The sequence below is a fragment of the Oryzias melastigma genome, linkage group LG6 (assembly GCF_002922805.2).
Source record: "Oryzias melastigma strain HK-1 linkage group LG6, ASM292280v2, whole genome shotgun sequence".
Classification (NCBI taxonomy): domain Eukaryota; kingdom Metazoa; phylum Chordata; class Actinopteri; order Beloniformes; family Adrianichthyidae; genus Oryzias; species Oryzias melastigma.
Window position 1 is genome coordinate 17,863,610 of NC_050517.1, and position 19,801 is coordinate 17,883,410.

At 36.4% G+C, this 19,801-nt stretch overlaps 2 protein-coding genes across 6 annotated transcripts in view; one reads left to right on the plus strand and one right to left on the minus strand.

Moving 5' to 3' along the window:
• Nucleotides 1-4,674, minus strand: part of map2k1 (mitogen-activated protein kinase kinase 1) — a 17,504-nt gene extending 12,830 nt beyond the window's left edge. The window contains exon 1 of the mRNA XM_024281448.2: nt 4,413-4,674. Within this exon, the coding sequence (XP_024137216.1) occupies nt 4,413-4,495 (83 nt within the window). The 5' untranslated portion in view covers nt 4,496-4,674. The remainder of the gene's footprint in view (nt 1-4,412) is intronic.
• Nucleotides 4,675-15,829: 11,155 nt separating this feature from the next.
• The window catches only part of megf11 (multiple EGF-like-domains 11), a gene marked incomplete in the record, with an annotated part of 100,474 nt that continues 96,502 nt past the window's right edge, over nt 15,830-19,801 (plus strand). For all 5 annotated transcript variants that reach the window (XM_024282261.2, XM_024282263.2, XM_024282264.2 and 2 more), the window contains 1 exon segment: nt 15,830-16,168.

Sequence of the window (19,801 nt, forward strand, 5' to 3'; positions counted from 1 at the left end):
ATTTTGGATGGCAGTGTTTTGAAATGGCAAACGTGGGACATTATGTCAGGTTGTTGTGTCATATGCAGGGAACCTATGCTGCTTTGAAATACAAAATGTGTGTGTAAAGCTGACAATGTGTTAAGAGTTTTGGAGACTTGAAATGATTTTTATAGGTCAGTTTGAATAACTGTGCTGTAAAAGTCATAGAGTGAATGCTTTACAGGATTCAGTAATTCTCCCGCTCCTTTCAATTGTTTTTGTAGCACGGAAAAACTCAATCACTCTTTCAGCTATTCCAGCAATCTTGGTATGAAAACGTTCAGGACATTCTTGCTTGTACTTCTGGTATTAATGAACGTTATATTTTTGAAATATTGGGTGAAATAATCTCCAAAGGAAACGAATACGAAATTCTTCAAATTCTTCAAAAACTTGAACTTCTGCACATACTATCAGCAAGAAGACGCCATTCAAAATTGAAAATGTTCAGCAACGACTGAGTTTTTTATGGTCATTTGGAATTTAGCTTTTAATTTAGCAACATGCTAGCTCTTTTGTTTTTTTTGGCAAATTTATACATTTTTCCAGTTTTTTATTCTAATTTGGAGTTTAGCAACCATTTTAGCATTATGCTAGCTGTTCTGTCAAAATGAGACTTTTTAAAGTACTTTAGAGAAATTCAGAGTTTATTGAATGCTTTAGCATCATGCTAACTGTTTTGTCAAAATTAGACTTTTTAAAGTACTTTAGAGAAATTCAGAGTTTAGCTAATATTTTAGCATCACGCTAGCTGTTTTGTAATGAGACTTTTCAAGTTCTTTAGGCAGATTTAGAGTTTAGGTAATATTTTAGCATTATGCTAACTGTTTTGTCATTGCATGCTGTTTTGGCAAAATGAGACATTTTACAATTTTTTGACTAATTTTGCATTTACCGGTAGCTAATATTTTGGCAAGTTATCAGCATGAGCATTTCCAGCTATCAGCTTGCACATTTTTTGCCATCGACTCTGGCAACTTCAGTGGCCACATTTAGCTCACAGCATTCGAACTTGCATAATCCAAGGTAATGCTACACAGTCTATCTAGTTTTAATTCAATTCACTTTTATTTATATAGCCAAATTAAAGGCGTCTGAACGGGCTTCACACCGGTGAATGTCTAAAAACATAAAATCAGTCACCAAATATAAACAATAGCTGATTGTTAAACTAAACTAAACCGGGCATCCCTGTCCTTAGACCCTCCTTCTAGGTCTAAGAAGGATTAGTGTGTTATCAATAAGAAAAAAATTTAATATAGACAGATGTGAGTTTAAAAAACATCATTTTTTTTATTTCTTAATCTAAGTTTAATAATTGTTTTATTTAAATCTATTTATATGTTGAAATAATTTTCAACTAAACTGGTTTCGAATTGTAAATTTGAATTAAAATACTTTATATTTAATCAAATCATATTGCATTAGAAATTAATTCTAATCATTTTAGTATTATAGCAGTATTATTCAGCCCTAAAGTGGTCACTTCTACATATTAGAAGAGCGTTGACTGATCTCCTGCTGTAGAGGCCTCCTTCAGTTTACTCATAGCTATGACTTTTACCTCCATGTCGAATCACGACTCATGATAACTAGTCAAAGCAGGGCACTGAGCTCTCCTCTAGCGCTCCTTCATGCAGCAGAGACCGGGTTTAAGTGCTTTTATTTTTGACAGTGGGCCTGCATATCCATGGAAACGAGTTTCATCTGGATGTGGGCGGCGTGGGTGTTTTGTCAACAAGAGCTGGAGGTGGAGGAGATGAGAAAAGTACTAGCATGAAACACACTCAACAGAATATATGTGGGTGTGACAACCGCAGCTGCAGCACCACTTGAGGTACAGGAGGCAGTGTGTGTGCTGAAGCCGGCCTTTCTTGTGTTCCATCCGCATCATATTCAAGGACATCCAGGCAGTGGGAGATAAAGGTAAGAAGCAAACCCGTTCTGCAGCTCTGCACCGAGCGTTGGAGAAAATGTCAGCGTGAGGCAAAAACTGTGGATTTGAAAAATGTTTATGACAAGAATAATAAATATATCCTAAATAAAAGAACTCAGATCTGTTTTTAGAATGGACTCCTAAACTTTGTGGTTACTTAACTCGTTGGGTCACTTTTTCGCATGAAAAATCCCACTTTTATTTACCAAATGAGTTGTACAATTACTAGAAAATATAGTCAAGACATTGACATGGTAAGAAATACTTATATTTATTTAAAATAATATTTTCAAAGTATCTTCCATTTGCAGCAATTTCATAATTACTAACCTTTGGCATTCTAGCTGGCAATCTGGAGACATTTTACCCCACTCTTCTACAAGCCCCTCCCACAAGTTTGATTGGCTGGATGGAGACTTCAGGCACACCATACGGTCAGTCAAGCTGCTCCCACAACAGCTCAGTGGGGTTTAGATCTGGTGACTGTGCTGGCCACTCCATTACAGATAGAACACCAGCTGCTGCTTCTTCTCTAAATAGTTCTTCTACAATCTGGAGGTGTGCTTTGGGTCATTGTCCTGTTGTAGAATAAAATCGTCTCCAATCAAATGCCATGCCATACCCAGTGGGGTATCGCATGTTGCTAATACCCCACTGGGTATGGCATGGCACTGCAAGATGGAATGATAGCCTTCCTCATTTAAAGCATCTTTTACCCTGAACAAATCTCCCATCTTACGAGCACCAAAGCAACCCAAAGTTGCATCTCAACTGTAGATGTTGACACTGGCATTTTGCTGGTATTTTTAAATTAAAATACCAGTTTTTGACCTGTGAGGTGTCTAATTCTGAAACTAGAGACTCTAATGTACTTCTCTTCTTGCTCACTTGTAAAGCAGGGTCTCCTACTTTGTTTTCTACAGTTGTTAGAGCCTGTTTGTGCTGTTCTCTAAAGAGAGTACTATTGGAAAGTTGAAGGAAATCTTTAGTTTCTTGGCAATTTCTGTCAATTTCTACAAACAGCAATAGACTGCTGTATTTCACATTAAAGTTTCATTTTTCTGGTCATTTTGAGCATTTAAGCGATCCCACAAATGTGATGCTCCAGATACTATTCCTAGGAAGGTCAGTTAACCAGCTAAACTGTTTTGAGCGCTGCTAACATGATCGTACAAGGGTTTTCAAATCATTTTCTAATCGCAATGAGCAAACACATTATACCATTTGAACACTGGAGAGATTGTGGAAATGGGCTTTTAGTCACCTGTGTAAATAATGCACCAAAAAGCAGACATTTGTAGCTAGACTAGTCATTTAAAAAAATCATTTATCACTTTAACATCATGTATTTCTGATTAGTTAAAAGTTATCTTCATTAAAAAAAATTGTATTTTTCTCTAACAGGAAAATTTCTCAGTGAACCCAAATTTTGAAATGGTAGTGTATATATGTTAGCAATTGCTGTAAAAAAATTTGTCTGGACCAGGACTACAAAACAGAAAAAAACTACAATTTTGGATCACATGTTGCTAAGAACCATATTGTGAAGGAGAGCTTTCTGCAGTTCTTATCGATCTAGAGAATACATACAGCTCCAGATGACTGCCATCAAGCACTCATGTTAGAGTCTTTTATGGAGGCACACAGTGTTGAGTTTCACATGGAGTCAGGCAGTAAAATCTGTGTAATTTAATGGTCTTTTTTCTACATCAACCATCACTACATGAACATAGAAACCGCTGTTTAGACTGTTTCAAAGATCTGACAATATGTAACAAAAAGCTATTTTTTTTATTTAGGAAACAACCAGTTTGCAGATTTTGCATCTAATAAAGAAACCATAACACATTCTGTCTGCACAAACACCCTTCATGGTGAAGACTGTTATGTAATCTCACCTCAATGGATCCATCTTACTGGTGGAATGACAAGAAGAGTTTCTATGGATTTCTATCTACACTGAATAAGGTGTCACAACAGGTTTTTGTCTCCATTATCATGTTTTTTGTCTCTATTTACCACAAGCTAAACAGTTCTTCCTCTCAGAAATCAACTGAAGAGAGCTGGAGAGCCACTTTATTTCACAGGGATGATTAGATCAGTCTCAGTGAGGAGGCTGCATTAACACTTATCTGTGACATATATTATCTCTAAGCTGATCCCCTTAATTTAAACAAATGTTTTTAACATTTCACAAGCACCTCAATCAACTATTTCATCCTATTATTGCATTTTGGATTCACTGGTTGCTTTTTAATGACTGTGACAGGAGCACTTTTGGTTTTTAGGCTACTTTTTGAACCCATTTTACTAATATTTACAGTTTTAACCGAAATAAATAAATATTCCCACACTCGATGCAGTGTCTCAGATTATTTCCAGATCGTAAACACAATATAATTATGTAATCCATCAACATTTCGTATCTGACAGTCAGCTGATGGTCAACACTCACTCGGAGGCTCCGGTTCCGTTCAGTGTGTTTCCGTCGGGAATCGGGTTCAGCTGGATCGGTTCTGGCTTCCTTCTCTTCTGCATGTTTTTGTCTCGGGAATCGGCCTTTTTTAAGGGGGAGAATGACAGCAGTGAGGACGGAAAGACGAGGCGGCAAGACGAACCGGTGAGAAGAAGAAGAACAGATCGGTGCTGTCAGGAGCTGCAGACGCGGCGCAGCTGATGCTCCGCTTGATGGGCGGACGTGAGGCGGACGTCACAAAAATGTTTACCTCGGTCTTCCGGGGAGCACGTCAGGGCCTGATGCAGCGCTCCCTCTGCTGGTGACTGCTGGTATCGCAGCGCAATCTCACAGGGGCGGATTTATCAATAGGCAAAGGCCCAACACTATGGGGCCCCCGAGCTGGACACTTAAAACACATGTTTAAAATTATTTCTACGTCCATTTAAATCTGTCATAAAAAACCCAAATCTCTAAAATGACTCCAGATTGCTCATGTAAAAAGGGTTTTGTTGTCCCCCGTCCCTGTGTAGCAATGGACTATTCCTTAAACAGAAAGTTAGCAAGAAGGGAGAGACGCTCCATAGAGATTAAGGCTATTTCTGAATTCTCCCCTTATTCCTAACTACTAAAAAACTATATAACACACGATAGGAGCATGTTATGACAACTATTTATGAATCCAATATGTTCTAATGATGAAAACATTAACAGCTTAATAAAATAAAAAAGTCCCTTTCCAACCATATTTTTTTCTTTTGTGGAATCATTCCCAATAGTCTTTTATTTTTTTTTTTTTAAGACATATATTACCCGCAGTGACAATAGCTCATTAGATGTACAACTCTGGCTTGTGGGTGGGACTGTTGGCTCGGAGCAACCCCGCCCCTCTCTCCTTCCTGTTGCTGGGAGCTCTGTCTGCGCGCTAATGCATGCGCTTATTTATTTATTTATTTTATTTTATTTATCCATTATTAATCCAGGAAAGAAAATCCTATTGAGATCCACTGATCTCTTTTTCAAGGGAGTCCTGGTCAAGAGACAAAAATTACACACATACATGTCATAAATATTATTAATATTTATGACAATAATAAAACAGAATGAAAAAGTAATACATTAAAATCAGTTACAGGTTAGTGTTTTCGTTTCCAGGTCCTTCACAATAATGTCAAACTGAGGCAGAGTTATGAGCTTTGAAAGCTGAATCATTTATAGCTCCAAGCTAACATTAGCGGCGCAAATATAATGGCGAGCAACATTGGGTCAATCCAGCCATACAGTTTGAGTCAGAAGCAAACTCAGATGAAGATGATGAAGCCATGTGGAGGAGTGGAGTGGTAAGAGAGATGTTGGCACACCCAATCAGTCGCTGAGTCATTAGCTTCAGATTTTTCTAACATCCAGTTTTCTGATCTGAATTATGAAATAATAATAAAAAAATGTTTGATCATAAAGTATTTGATATAGAAAAATGCTACTAGAACATGTTAAAAGCACAAAAAAGACTACTTTCATTTGGGTAGGTATTTAAATACATTTTTAGTCACAAGTATGATGATAAACTACATTGGGAAATATAGACCGCAATGCATTTTGGTCTATATTTCCCAACCAAGTGAGCATTGATGCACACTTCAAAGAATTCTGGGAAATTTTTAGGGCAATACACCCTTTAATGGTCAAACAAAACGGCGACAGGGCCGACAAAGTGAATCGTTACTTTCGGCGTTCGCATTCCCAACGGCAAAGCTGACAGCTGAACGCTGTTCGATGCTATTTTTACGTAAATAATAAAAGGTCACCGTGTCAATTTCAAAAGAAAAAGGTACAATAATTATTTTATGAATTTCCTGCCGAACTGTATTTTCATTTACTGTCTTAGATCTAAATACAAATTTGAATATTCCTCCAATATTTGATGTTTTATTGAAAATATTAACCTTTCATTTGAGCACATATTATTCAAACGGGTTCTTTGAAAACGTTTTGCACTCTGCTTTGCTGTTCTTAAAATATAAGCGACTCTTGCGCTTTCCGGCGATATGTGACGTCATGTGAAATGGGTGTATTGTAGATTCGTACAGCACTACAAACTGGCAAACACACAATATATTGTACTGTAGTGAGTGGTGAAGGATTTCAGACATATTGAAAAAAAAGAATTGTAGTTATCCAAGCAGTGGTGAAAATTATAATCATTTTACTGTAAGAAAGAAAGGCAAATGGAGAATATTCTTTATAATTTTTTTATTAAAACTACTCCATAGGGAACTGTTTGGTTCCATCTTTTTAGGATTTTGTTTCTTTTGCTTAATTTAGTCAATTTTGCCTTTCAAAATAAGCTCCTTGTGGCCCCAGTTGTGAATTTTAGGTGAAAACTTTAAATGAAATAAGAAATTTAAGCAGCAACCAGACAACTGATTTCCATACAATAAAAACATGAATAGTAACTTGTCCCCAAACAGTTTCTGTACTTTGAACGTAACTTCTTTAATCCAAGCGAAAATGCTCGCTTCCTCAGCTCCTGGTCTTTTTCCTTCCCTGCAGGAGCAAGTGGCTGCTGTTATCTCGGCTTCAGAAGCTGCCTGTTTTTCTGCTGTAATCTCTGTCCACAAATCCCCAACCTCTCAGACAAAGAAGTGGTGGATGAGGCAACACATCCACAGCATCAAACAAGACACAGCATATTCTGGTATTCCAGCACCGCTGCACATCCCCCAGCAGAATGTCTCAGCCTCAACATGTTTTTTAAAGTTTTTTTTTTTTTTTTGCCTGGTTTGCTGTCTCTTGATGCAAAAACGATGTCTGAAAAAATTAAAGTAAAAGGTCTAAAACTTTTAACTCAGATGATATTCACACTTTTCATGTTAGAAATTCAAACAACACGAGAAAAAAAATATTTTAGCCAAAAGATTAGAAAAATCATGAATAAACATTATTCAACAACAGGAAACAAGAAACATGAAACAGACTTTCCAGGTCCTTCACAATAATATAATATAACACCAGGTCATTCAGATAAAATCAGTAAAAAAAACATCAAAAACGGTGTAACGGCGGAAAATATTTGTTTGTGAAACAGAAAAATGTGCGTGAAACAAACCAGTCGTCTTTAATGGAAGCTAATAAAGTAGAATATTTGGCCCACCACCTTCTCCATTGCAGAATTTTGACCTTTTCACTGCTTTTAACTTGTACCAAAAGACACATTTCTCTAAATATTTGTAATCAATGTCACCAATAACCTTTTTAAACCATGTTAAAGCAAAAAAAATCCAACAACAACCGACAGGGAAACATGCTTTAGCTGCAGTTTACAATCGACAAAGTCCCAGTTCACACATCCACAGGAGGAGAAAACGAACGCACCTGTCTGCCAGTTCTGGTTTATGAAGAAAAAAAATGATTTTGACTGGAAAGTGCTTTTGGTAAACCATGTGCAGTTCTCCAGCCTTGTGTTTGGATCAGAAACTGCTGAGCAGGTTGTAAAACTGTCATCTGTTCTCAAGTTCTGCTCATCATTTGACAGTTACACGGACAGACCGTGCATCATTCACTTAGGAAGGCCTTCTTAACACCAAACAGGGAGAAATTTGACGTTTTTCTATAAAATATTTAAGTAGTCGTCCTTATTTATGACATAGCTTTATTAGATAGTAGTTTAATATTTTTATTTGATTTATTTCCAACATGTAAAACGTTACAAAAAAGATAAAAACATTTAAAATCAATGCAAACACTTTTTATGACGGAAAAGTCTCAAACCAAAATTAATAAATACATGTTTGAAAAGGGGATAAGCAGAAGTAAATGCTTATTTAAGCCCACCCCTTTATGTATTTTCCAGTAACTTAAATATTCACAATATATAAATCTAAGCAAAACAATATAGAACGACAGGAACTTTGAATTTATGTCTCTTTTCACCTGTAAATCCTGCAAGTTGTTTTCTACAATTAACATTTCACAGTCAAAAATGGTTTAAATCATAACTTTTGTTCTTCCATCTCGTATTTCCACAACAGCTTCTCTTTAATGAATATTTTAATGTTTAAACATTGTTTGAATTAAAATTCAGTGATAGATTTAAGTGGGATCTTATGACAGATGATGAATGTTCATCAACTATTTGAGCAAAAATCACAAGATTGTAATGTTTAAAAAGGATATTTGTATGTTTTTTGTTAGATTTCAGTAATTTATTAAGGAAAATCTAGAAAAAAGCATAAAGCAAATGTATTAACACATTTACAAAACAGATCTGTTAAATTATGACATGTTTTCAATTTGAATTTCACATTAAAAAGCATTTCTTAAAGGTCAGAAGTGATCCATGGAGGGCAATGATTTATTTAGATGTGGCCAAATTCTTTCAACTATATGAAAACTCATTATAATGAAAACTCATTAAACTGGGTCATTTTATGACTTTTAGTAATTTTTAATCGGTTTATTTAAGTCCTAACATTACAAATTCAAAATTTGCTCTTTTACACAGAGCAGAAAAACTCTGTCACACTAAGGTCACCCTTGAAGTAAGCAGGGGAAGTAACAAATCACATAGATTTCAAACTTTTGAAGATTCAAAAGGTAAAAAAGTCAGAAAAATAATATATTCACACTAGCACACATTAACTGGACCACATTTAATGAAAACCAGGCAAGACAAGCTGGAAGTCTCACTACCTGTTAGGACTTTTGTCTCTGTGCTTTGATAAATGGATGGCACAAAGGAGCGCACAATCATCTTTCTTTTTTCCTTCTTTCTTTATTTCTCTCTTTCTTACTCAGCTCAGAGACGATAAGTTTTAGATCCAAAGACAGCTCATAAATCTTGTGTCCCATCACTCAGACTCACAAACAGCCCGAAGAAGGAGAACAATGATTAAGACAGCCAAAGTACAGAGGGAAGTATTTAAGAGTCGAGGGTATTGCTGTCGATGAAATCACACGCTGAACCTTCGCTAATTCTAATATTGGAATAAATAAACCACAGGCAGAGCATGTAAGGAAATTTTCAATGAAGTCGACAACTGCAAGAATGGTGAAATCATGTAAAAAGATGTTAAATAATGACACTGGATGCTTGTCAGCAGTTAATAGCTGTAATTGTTAAAAAAATTCTTGTAATTATTAGCTGTTTCTTTAATTTATTTTCTTTAACGACATTAATGACAAAAACTTGCAACAATCTAATCATTTTAATGGCGTCTTCATGAATTATCTCCTTTAATCACTATTATTAGTGTCATATTTACAGACAATATGAGGATAAATGTACAAAATGTATCGCTTGTGGATAATTTTCAAGCAGATTCTTGATTTATGACGCACACGTTGACAAATACTATGATTACAAACACTGATGGTACGTAGAATTTCTCCCAGAAATGATTGTTTTGGGGAGTATGTGCGGTAATTTAAATGTGTATTAATATGATTGCATAAATAATGACCATTTGTGTTTGTATGCAGATGCACAGCCGTCACTCTAAAGAAACAATTCCTTATTGTTCATTTTTGATTTGTTTCTGTAAAAACAACAGGATTATGTTATGTCACATTTTAATTTTGATTGCCTAAAGACGTTTTTCCTTTTTCAGACCTGGTAGCAGCTCTTGTGTTTCAGACCTGTTGTGTGAATGCAGGTGGGATGATATCTAATCTCTTCATGATGGGAGTGTCCACCACCACACAAGAGTTCTGCACACCTCCCACATCATTTTCACATTTTGTTATTTTGAGTTAAAGCTTCAGCAACAGGTACAAACACAATTCTTCCGCTTGTTTGTCACAGCATGATTAGTGTTCACATTTAATTCTTCTTGCTTAGATATCCTTTGTGTTAATCTACAATTTTTTAAATGTCCATTTTCTTTGAGCTACCTATGGAGTTCCCTTCCTCTGGAATTCTTACTGCCCCAAATGGAGGCTGAGAGAGCTGTAAAGTAATTTAAGACCCATTCCACTGTGCAAGGGGAAGACGAGAGACTGTGATTGTTCATTTGTATTTGGTTAATTTATAAAGTTTGACTTTTATTAGTTAATTTATTCTAAGGAAACAAAATCATGTTAAAGTGACTTAATTGTCTATGCGAGACATCCAAATATACTGTTTTTAAAAAAGTATTAAGTGAGCCACCAACTGTGTAAGCTGTCCCACTTAAAAAGTTGAAAGAGGTTTGTCATTCTCATCAACTTCGACTGTGAGAGAAAAAAAAATGAGAAAAAAATATAAATTCTAAGGAATTTATTTCCAAATTATTGTAAAAATAAGAAGTAACAAAAGTTAATCTCAATATTTCATGAAATATCCTTTGTTGACCATGAAAGAGACAAAATTGTGGTAAAAGAAAGTCAAAGCTCTCCCTTTACCGGTTGATCTTTGTTCCAATACTCACAGTGAGCTCTGGGTCAGGACCAAAAGAATTAGATCTTGACTATAAGCGGCTGAAATGAACTTCCTCTGGGGGGTGGCTGGGCGCTCCCTTAGAGACAGGTCTACAATTTTGTTTCTGGTGTCCTTTGACAGCTCTTTGGTGTGTTGAAATTTGGAGATATTGTGGACAGGGGTCTTTTATATACATGATGCATTCTAGCATTAATACAAGTAACAAGTGGAGGACAGAGGAGCCTCTTAAATTAGAACATTCAGGTCTGTGAGAGCCAGAAATCTAGCTTGCTTGTGGACAACCAAGTACTCACTTCATTGAGGAATTTACCAACTATTTCGATAAATAATCTACAGTGTGATTGTCTGGATTCTTTCCTCCCCATTTTCTCTCGAAGTTGAAGTAAATCTATAAGGAAAATTATAGGCCTCTGTGATATTTTTAAATAGAAGATCTAGCACAATTGGTGGCTGATTCAATACTTTTTGGCCCTACTGTGTAAATTGTATTGTGTGTGGTTCCCTCTCATTTGTGTCAGTGGTCTGATCAGCCAGTATATAAGCCTCCTGATGGGTCTTGAGGTCAGTTTGGTCTTATTTCTTGGTTTTATCTTGTGCTTACTGTTAAGCATTTTCATGAGTTCAGTTGATTCCGTCATTCAAATACTTTGTAATTTGTGAAATACATTCACTTATCTATTTTAAGTAAATAAAAACCCAAACTTTTTCATAATTTTCTAACCAGAGGCTCTTTCTGAACACTTCCTGGTTGTGGGTTTGACTACTTGCTGCACTCATACTTAAATCATTTTTGGTGTTGTTGCTTTAAAGAAGCAATCAATGATCTTGGCCATGCATAATTTAGTTTAAAGAACTTTGAATAAAACAGAGTATAGCACGGCTACACAATCCCAGAGCATGTAAACTTATCAACCAGATGTTTCGTTTCATTGCAATCCTGAAATAAAAGACTATAATCTCTTTTTTGCCTAAATGCTTTGACTCCTTACAAACCATTTTCTCCTCAGTTCCATTTTTGGAGATTGTGACAGAATTGGTCACCAAAACACATCCATACAAAGTTAACTTGAGCCATGGTAACAGCTAATGAGCCGTTCAACTGGTCCTTGTGCCCATATAAATAAAATGCTCAGGGAGAAATGTACATGAGCTTGTATGCGTGACTCCATTAAAGATATGACTGCATCTGTTCAGGTTTTAAGCATCAAACATTTTCTGAATAGTTATGACAATTGAAGAGGTGCTGATCACAAACCAACATCTATTTAAACCATGAAATGACCACCTTCAGACTTGTATATTACATTCCTAAAAAGTATTTCGGTCACAATGTTTGTAAAAGTTTCGTTTACAGCCTGTTCTAAATGTTTATAAAAGTATTTGCCAGAAAGAATTGGAATATTTAGGCAGGATTATCCTCTTGACGTCTGAATTTATTTACAACAGTGAAAAAAAATCACTTGTGATTTTGGTTTCAAGTAGATACTACAAGTGGAGTGTCGCATATTTGCAACAACAAGCATTACAGGGTTAAACCTCATCCAACATTTAGCTTATTTTGTACTTTTAAATGATTGAAAAAACATTTTTGATGTTTTAAAAACTACTTAAATATTTTAGAACATCTCAGCTTTTTTTCTCTTTTGTTTTTGAAGCTCAAAGACGTAAAGTCCAATTATTTTTAAGGTGATACTAAAGGAAGTTGTGAACTTCGAGAAACCCCCAGTAACAGGACATTTAACTGAGATTGAGCAATAATTAAGAGTAATTTATTATTTACAGCCTTCTCTGTCTGAATTGTAGCAGCTCTGGTATATAGAATAGAATAGAATAGCAATACTTTATTCATCCCAGGTTGGGAAATTAGGCTGTTGCAGCATCAGGCATATACAGACAAAAAAGCAGTATTTACAAAAAATAAGGAAAAAATAATATACAATAAAAACATATGTTATGGAGTCATATCTATGTGAGCTCTAGTGGAACAACATTGACCTTTAGAGAGTTGAGTGCTTTTAAAAATTACTAGAAGAATGTATCACAAAAAATGTCTAAAATAGAAATTTGTAAATAAAGTCAACGTCTCAAAAAGGTTTCTCTGACCATCAAGACAAGAGCAGTTTCTGGAACATCTTTTTCTCCTAGTCATCAGGTTTCAGTTTTAACTGAGAAGACTTCAGTAGGCCAGGTTTACAGGATGAGTTTCAGCAAAGAAAACCTCATTGCTGAGACATCAAACTGAAGAAAAAGAAGCTTGCCTGGGCCAAGAAACACTGGACTACTGCAGATTGTAAGAACGGACCAATGAATCACAACTTTGAATCTCTAGTACATCACACTGAATCTTTGTACCTTGTCAAATAGATGAAAGGAGGCACCATGGTTTGTAATATCAACTGACAAACATGGGGGAGGAAATTTGATGATAAGGAACAATTCTGCTGGCTCCAGGGTCAATGACTCATTCATCAGAAACACCCTCAATAAACACACTACAATCTGCAGTGCCATGCAATTCTCTCTGGTGTGCCCTAACCCTTCTACAATGACACACATGTACAGACCCCCACCCCCTACGCGCAGTATCTCTTGTTATACATACACTTTAATAAGTACACTTTGCTAGAACTGGATTGGACTCCCTTTTTCCTTAAGGACTGCCTTAATCCTTTGCGTCATAGATTTAACAAGGGACTAGAAAACAGAGTTTGGGGAAAGAGAATTTGGTCAGTATTGACATGATGACATCATACAGTTGCTGCAGATTTGTTGGCTCCACATCCATACCAAGCACATCCCAAAGGTTCTCTGTTGGGTTGAGATCTGGTGACTGTGGAGGCCAGTTGAGTACAGTGAACTCATTGTCGTGTTCAAGAAACCAGTCTGAGATGATTCCAGCTTTATGACATATAGTACCTTATCCAGCTGGAAGTACTGTGATCATAAAGGAATGGACATGGTCAGCAACAATACTCAGGTTGGCTGTAGCGTTGCTCAAATCAAGGGTGTCAAGAAAATATCCAACGCACCATTATACCCCCACCACCAGCAGCCTGAAGCGTTGCTGTAAGGAAGAATGGATCCATGCGTTCAGGTTGTTGACTCTAAATTCTGACACTACCATCCGAATGTCGCACCAGACATGGTGATTCATCAGACCAGCCAATGTTTTTCCAATCTTTTATTGTCCAATTTTGGTGATTCTGTGTGAATTGTAGCTTCCTGTTCTTAACTTACAAGAGTGTCACCTGGTGTGGTCTTCTGCTGCTGGAGCCCGGACGTGTTGTGCGTTCATAGATGTAACTAGAGATTATTTTAGTTACTATTGCCTTTGTATCAGCTGGAACCAGTCTTGCCATTATCCTATCAACTCTTGCATCAACAAGGCATTTCTATAAACCCTAGAGATGGTTGTGGGTGAAAATCTCAGTTAATCAGCAGTTTCTGAAACGCTCAGACCAGCCCTTCTGGTACCAATAACCATGCCACGTTTAAAGTCACTTAAATCATCTTTCTCCCCCATTTTGATGCTCACTTTGAACTGCAGCAGATCATCTTGACCATGTTGACACACCTAAATGCATTGACTTGCTGCTATGTGATTGGCTGATAAGAAAATTATGTTAAGCGCAGTTGGACAGATGTACTTAATAAAGTGACCAGTGAGTGTATATTAGGAATTGAATATTTCACTTTCTCTACAATCTGTTGAAACCTTGATTTTTGGTTAACAGTTTTATTTTGGTTTGATATATGATTTGTATATTACAAAACACCACTAAATAAATAAATGTATTTTTATTTTTATTTTTTATTAAGTAATCATTAATAAAGAAAAGCTTTCTGTTGGCTTGTTATAAGTCAAAATAATGTAATAAAACAATAATTATAAATCATAAATCCTTAAATTTATCACAAGTGTTGGACATTTTCAATGTAAACCAATGTAAACATACAGGTATGCGGTAGGGATCCAACAATGCACTTCCTCCGTGATACATTTTCATGGTAACTATACAGGTAGGCGGTATTTCTTTGAGACTCAATTAAGTGATGAAACATAGAGGAATTATTCACACACATCCACATATGTATATATATATATATATATATATATATATATATATATATAGCTAGATATACGTATATATAGATATATATATCAGAACATGTGTTGACACTTTCAAGGTAAACATGTATGCAATAGGGATCCAACAATGTACCTTCTTCGCGACTCAATTAGGTGATGTAACGTATGAATTACATAGGGAGAGAGAGAGAGAGAGAGGAATTATTCACACACATCCACATATGTGTATATATATATATATATATATATATATATAGCTAGATATACGTATATATAGATATATATATCAGAACATGTGTTGACACTTTCAAGGTAAACATGTATGCAATAGGGATCCAACAATGTACCTTCTTCGCGACTCAATTAGGTGATGTAACGTATGAATTACATAGGGAGAGAGAGAGAGAGAGAGGAATTATTCACACACATCCACATATGTGTATATATATATATATATATATATATATATATATATATATAAATTTAAATATATATATATAGATATATATATCTATATATATATATACGTATATCTATCTATCTATCTATCTATCTATCTATCTATATATATATGTATATATATATACATATATATATACCTGCAACTTAACTTTTTTGATAAAACTTGATCGAACTGATTAAACTCAGTCCATTCTCCTTGTCATACTTTGCAATTTCTTATCAGCTGACCTGTGGGCAGCCATCTGAATAAATTGGGGATCTTTTTAAAGAAAAACCTGTCTGTAGTGTCTAGATCTTTCGTTTCTGGTTCATATAAACTCAGAGGCATATGCATCCTTGCAGAAATATATGTTTTAATTATGATAATTATGCTGTTCTGGGCAATTTGCCTATTCACACCCCAGATAATTTTAGAGACTTCAGCCATTTTTGATCTGTAGTCCTGCGGGGAGTCATTATAGTGTTTCCTGCAGGTTGCATCTTTTCAAACCGAGGACGTTTTTGGACTATAGGCACAGGAGGAGCCATGGGGGGCGGGCTGGTGGAGAGGTGTGGAGCTGGGAGGATCAGGGAGCAGCTATGACGTCACTAGAGTTTAAAGTGGGCCGCGCTTCGTCCGAAGAGAGGAGAGGGAAGAGGGGAGGAAGGAGCTGCGGTCAGCCGGTCTCACCTGCTCGGGTTTAAGTCCACAAACTACCTGCATTCAGAGTTTCCAGGCTTCCTGAAGATGGAGACGCAGTGACTCTTCTTGTTTTTCGCAAGTTTTCCGTGTGAAGGATGCTGAGGAGGGTGAGTTGAACGCTTTCTCACTACAGAAAAGCGGGCTTTGAGTGAGTCGTCAGGGCAGAATAATGATGCTGCAGCATGCGGGTCGTCACCGCCGCTGCCGCCGGGCTCTCAGAGCTGATGAACAGCCGCGCAGATGTGGAGATACATTACAAACATACATTTCCAATCGGGAACTCGGGGGCAGTGTTTTTTTTTATTTTAAAAATTTTTTATTTGTATTTTCTTGGCGTTAAAAGAGAAGTGACGACTAGAGCTTTCTATTTAATTATTGCCGAGTGTGTCACTTGAAAACGTGCCAGGGAAAGGAGCTATCTAATTTCCGAGAGTGTGAACATCAAGGTATTGCAGCATGTCTATAAATGTTTTGTTTTTTTCTCACATTCCGGGTTGTTAGACACAGCGTTTGACACTAAACTGTTTGATAAAAGATGCTTTGGTGCATTGGATGCTTAGTACGCATGAGTGGCCTGATTGATTTGCGCTTTTTTCTGTCATTTTTTAGATAAGTTTACCCCCTCTGGTTCTATGTAATGTTTAATTCTTTGAGTTCCTTTTAACTGCAACACGTTGTTTTTAGTGCGGTTTTATTTTGGTCTAAACAAGCACCAATATCCCAATCAACTAGCAGACTTTAAAATGATTAAATTAAAATTGTTTTTAACATTTTGCAGAATAACTCTTATTCCTGCTATTCCACGTTTCAGCCACTAGATGGCAATAGAGCGCAAGTTGTAACCACTGATTAAACTTGCATTAGTCTCCAGCAATCAGATACGCACCATTGTGTGATAATGAAATCATTACAGATGCTGATTTCCTTTGTGAGAATAACCCAAAACAAACAGAACAAGGCGCTCCAAGGTGCTCCCTTGTAAAACCCATGACTTATATCAGATGACTGGCTGATGCACACAAACACGCACACTCCTGCAAGAGTCTCCGCAAAAGCCAGACTCTTGTTTTTGCTCAGCTGGAGCCGCATAAATTGTGGCAGATGCTCTGCATGGGCTCTGTGCATTATAGCAATTTGTCATAAAACGGTTTATTACAAATGCACCTTGTCACAGGAGCCATGCAGGTTTTGTTTCAACTCTGGCTCTATACCATCTCAGGTTTTCAAAGAGCTCCCAACAGCCTATTTTTTTTTTCTAAATTTGTTTGTCTATAATTACACTACAGCATAGTTCCTCTGTATTTTCAGTCAACACAATTACCATTCCAAACATCCAGATGTGCACATCTATTATTTACATTGTTTTATCAAGAGTTTTCTCAAGTGTTCAGTTGAATTTATGTGTGAGTTTGACATGAAATGTATTGTTTCTCTGCGAAAACTCTCCAAAATGTCACGCACATATTGGCAAATGGAAAATAAAAAATATGCTTCGACTTTGAATACTAATTGTAAACTAACTTGCAAATCGATTTTTGAATATTCCGAGCTCCATTGATTAAATGTGGACATGGTTTCTTCTGGAGTTTTGTATCTGGCCAGTGAGATAATGCAGTCAAAGTCCTCTCATCTATTCATTCTGACCACTGAAGTTTTTGGGGGAAATTGTGCACAAATCTAACTGTGACACTTAATTCCAAAGTGTGAAAATAAAAGGAGGTGTAACTAATATTTTGAAATGTATTTCTATTGTTTGAAAATTGCCTCTACTTATACATTTATGGATCTATATACAGCTTTGTGCTCGCCCTGTAATGAGAAGCCATGCTGTTAGTTTTGTCAGTGTATTGTTTGCTATAGGGTCCATAGCTGGCCCACATCGACAGTCAATGAACCGCCACAAAAGGGAGTCTAAAATCAAAACACTAGATGATTATCCAGATTTAGTGCAGTTTGAGAACCTAAACTACTGTTATTTTAATTTTTAACCCATTAAAAATAAATCCAGCTGAACTTCACTGATATGTTTAAAAGCAAGGAGAGGATTAAGAGTATTAAATATCAGTCTCACTATTGATTCTCTATAAACCATTTTATTTATTTTCAAGAGTGAGCAAGTAGACACGGATAAGGCAGCACAATACCAATAAGTCCACACTTTAGTGACCATGCAGGAGTCATGCCAGATTATATTGACCTGCAAAATGTGTTATGGTGCTGAAATTGTTTAGTCGCAGGATATTTTTTGTTTTATGTGTTTGGGAAACGGCAGCTGGTGGCATAAGTTTAGCATTAAATACAGAGTGGTCCTGCAGGGGTAATTTCTCCAGCCCTTCTTAAAATAACTGGCACTTTTTACCTTCATTCACAGCTGGGTGAAAAGGTTGTCACATTACAATGTAAACCAAATGAAACGGCTTTAGTGTGGAGAAGTTTGGTGATGATGCTCTGTCCTCTGAAGACTTTCTGTATGATGTTACACTTCTGTTCTGATTCAATCGTATTTATATTGCCCAATATCACAATAGAATTGCCTCATTGGGTAATTTACAGAAGCAAGAGGTCATAAAATCTAAATAATAAATAAAAGCTAAATAAAACTGGTTATCCCTTAGACCCTCCTTCCCGGTAAGGAAAAACTCCTAAAAAATACCTGATTCAGGAAAAAAAGAAGAAATCTTACATGAAGGAGAGATCCTCTCTCAGGACGGGCAGGTGATTTACCAAAACTATCAAAGAACAATTAGTTTATTTAACAGTACAACTGCGTATTTGAATAGAGTTCAGCCAGAATTATCTGGGCGACAGGTGGGGGCGATCCACAACCAAGATGAGCCAGAGGCGTGGTCCACAGCCAAGAACAGGAGCACAGGAAATCCACCGGGAATTTGAAATCCCCCGAGGGGAGGGGGAAAGAGGAACAACATGTGAACCACACTGCACCAAACAGAAGCACAGAGAACTAAATGTAATAAATAATAAAGAAGGGAGGTGAAGTACATGAGAATAGATTGGCTGAAGGTTTTACCAACACATGACGTCTACGTTACCTTATTCTCAGATTTACCGACTTGTATAACTAGACATTGATGAATAAGGAGGATCTAAAATAAGAGCTTTTTGTTTGATTTTTTTTCTTTTTGATTTATCTCAAAAGTTGCCATTATTTAATCTCAACTACACAAATAACTTCTTCTATATATTTTTTCTTTTTAAATCTATTTTTTGGCATTCGATTGACCAAAACAATATTTTTTTCTGAAAGCTAGTGGATTGGTTCTCTGTTGGATATTTGTTTAAAAACATGCAGAACCTTTACTCAATGAAGAAATCTAAGAGTTGGATGAAAACCTTAATAAATACATTTCTTTGATGTGTTTTCAAACTCACATCCATGTGTGTCGGTTCTCTAATTTGGACTTTTCTGTAAGATGTGTCAAAGCCAAGGCCCGGGGGCCGGATTCGGCCCCCCACTTAATTATATCCGGCCCAATCAATTACTGCCCCCTACCTACTCCATTCAAATACACCGAGAGGTAAGTTGGGGCAATAAAATGGTTGTGAGACTGGGAGATAATGGTTTTGAATCCTCTGTCAGATTATACCAAACACTAAAACAGAAAGGTTTGGATCAGGGAGTTAAACCGTTGAATGATTCCTGAGGACAACTGAGGCTGAAGCCCCTCACTGCCTCAGGAATCAACGGGCTTCTAACCAGACTTTAGGATAGTGATCATCAC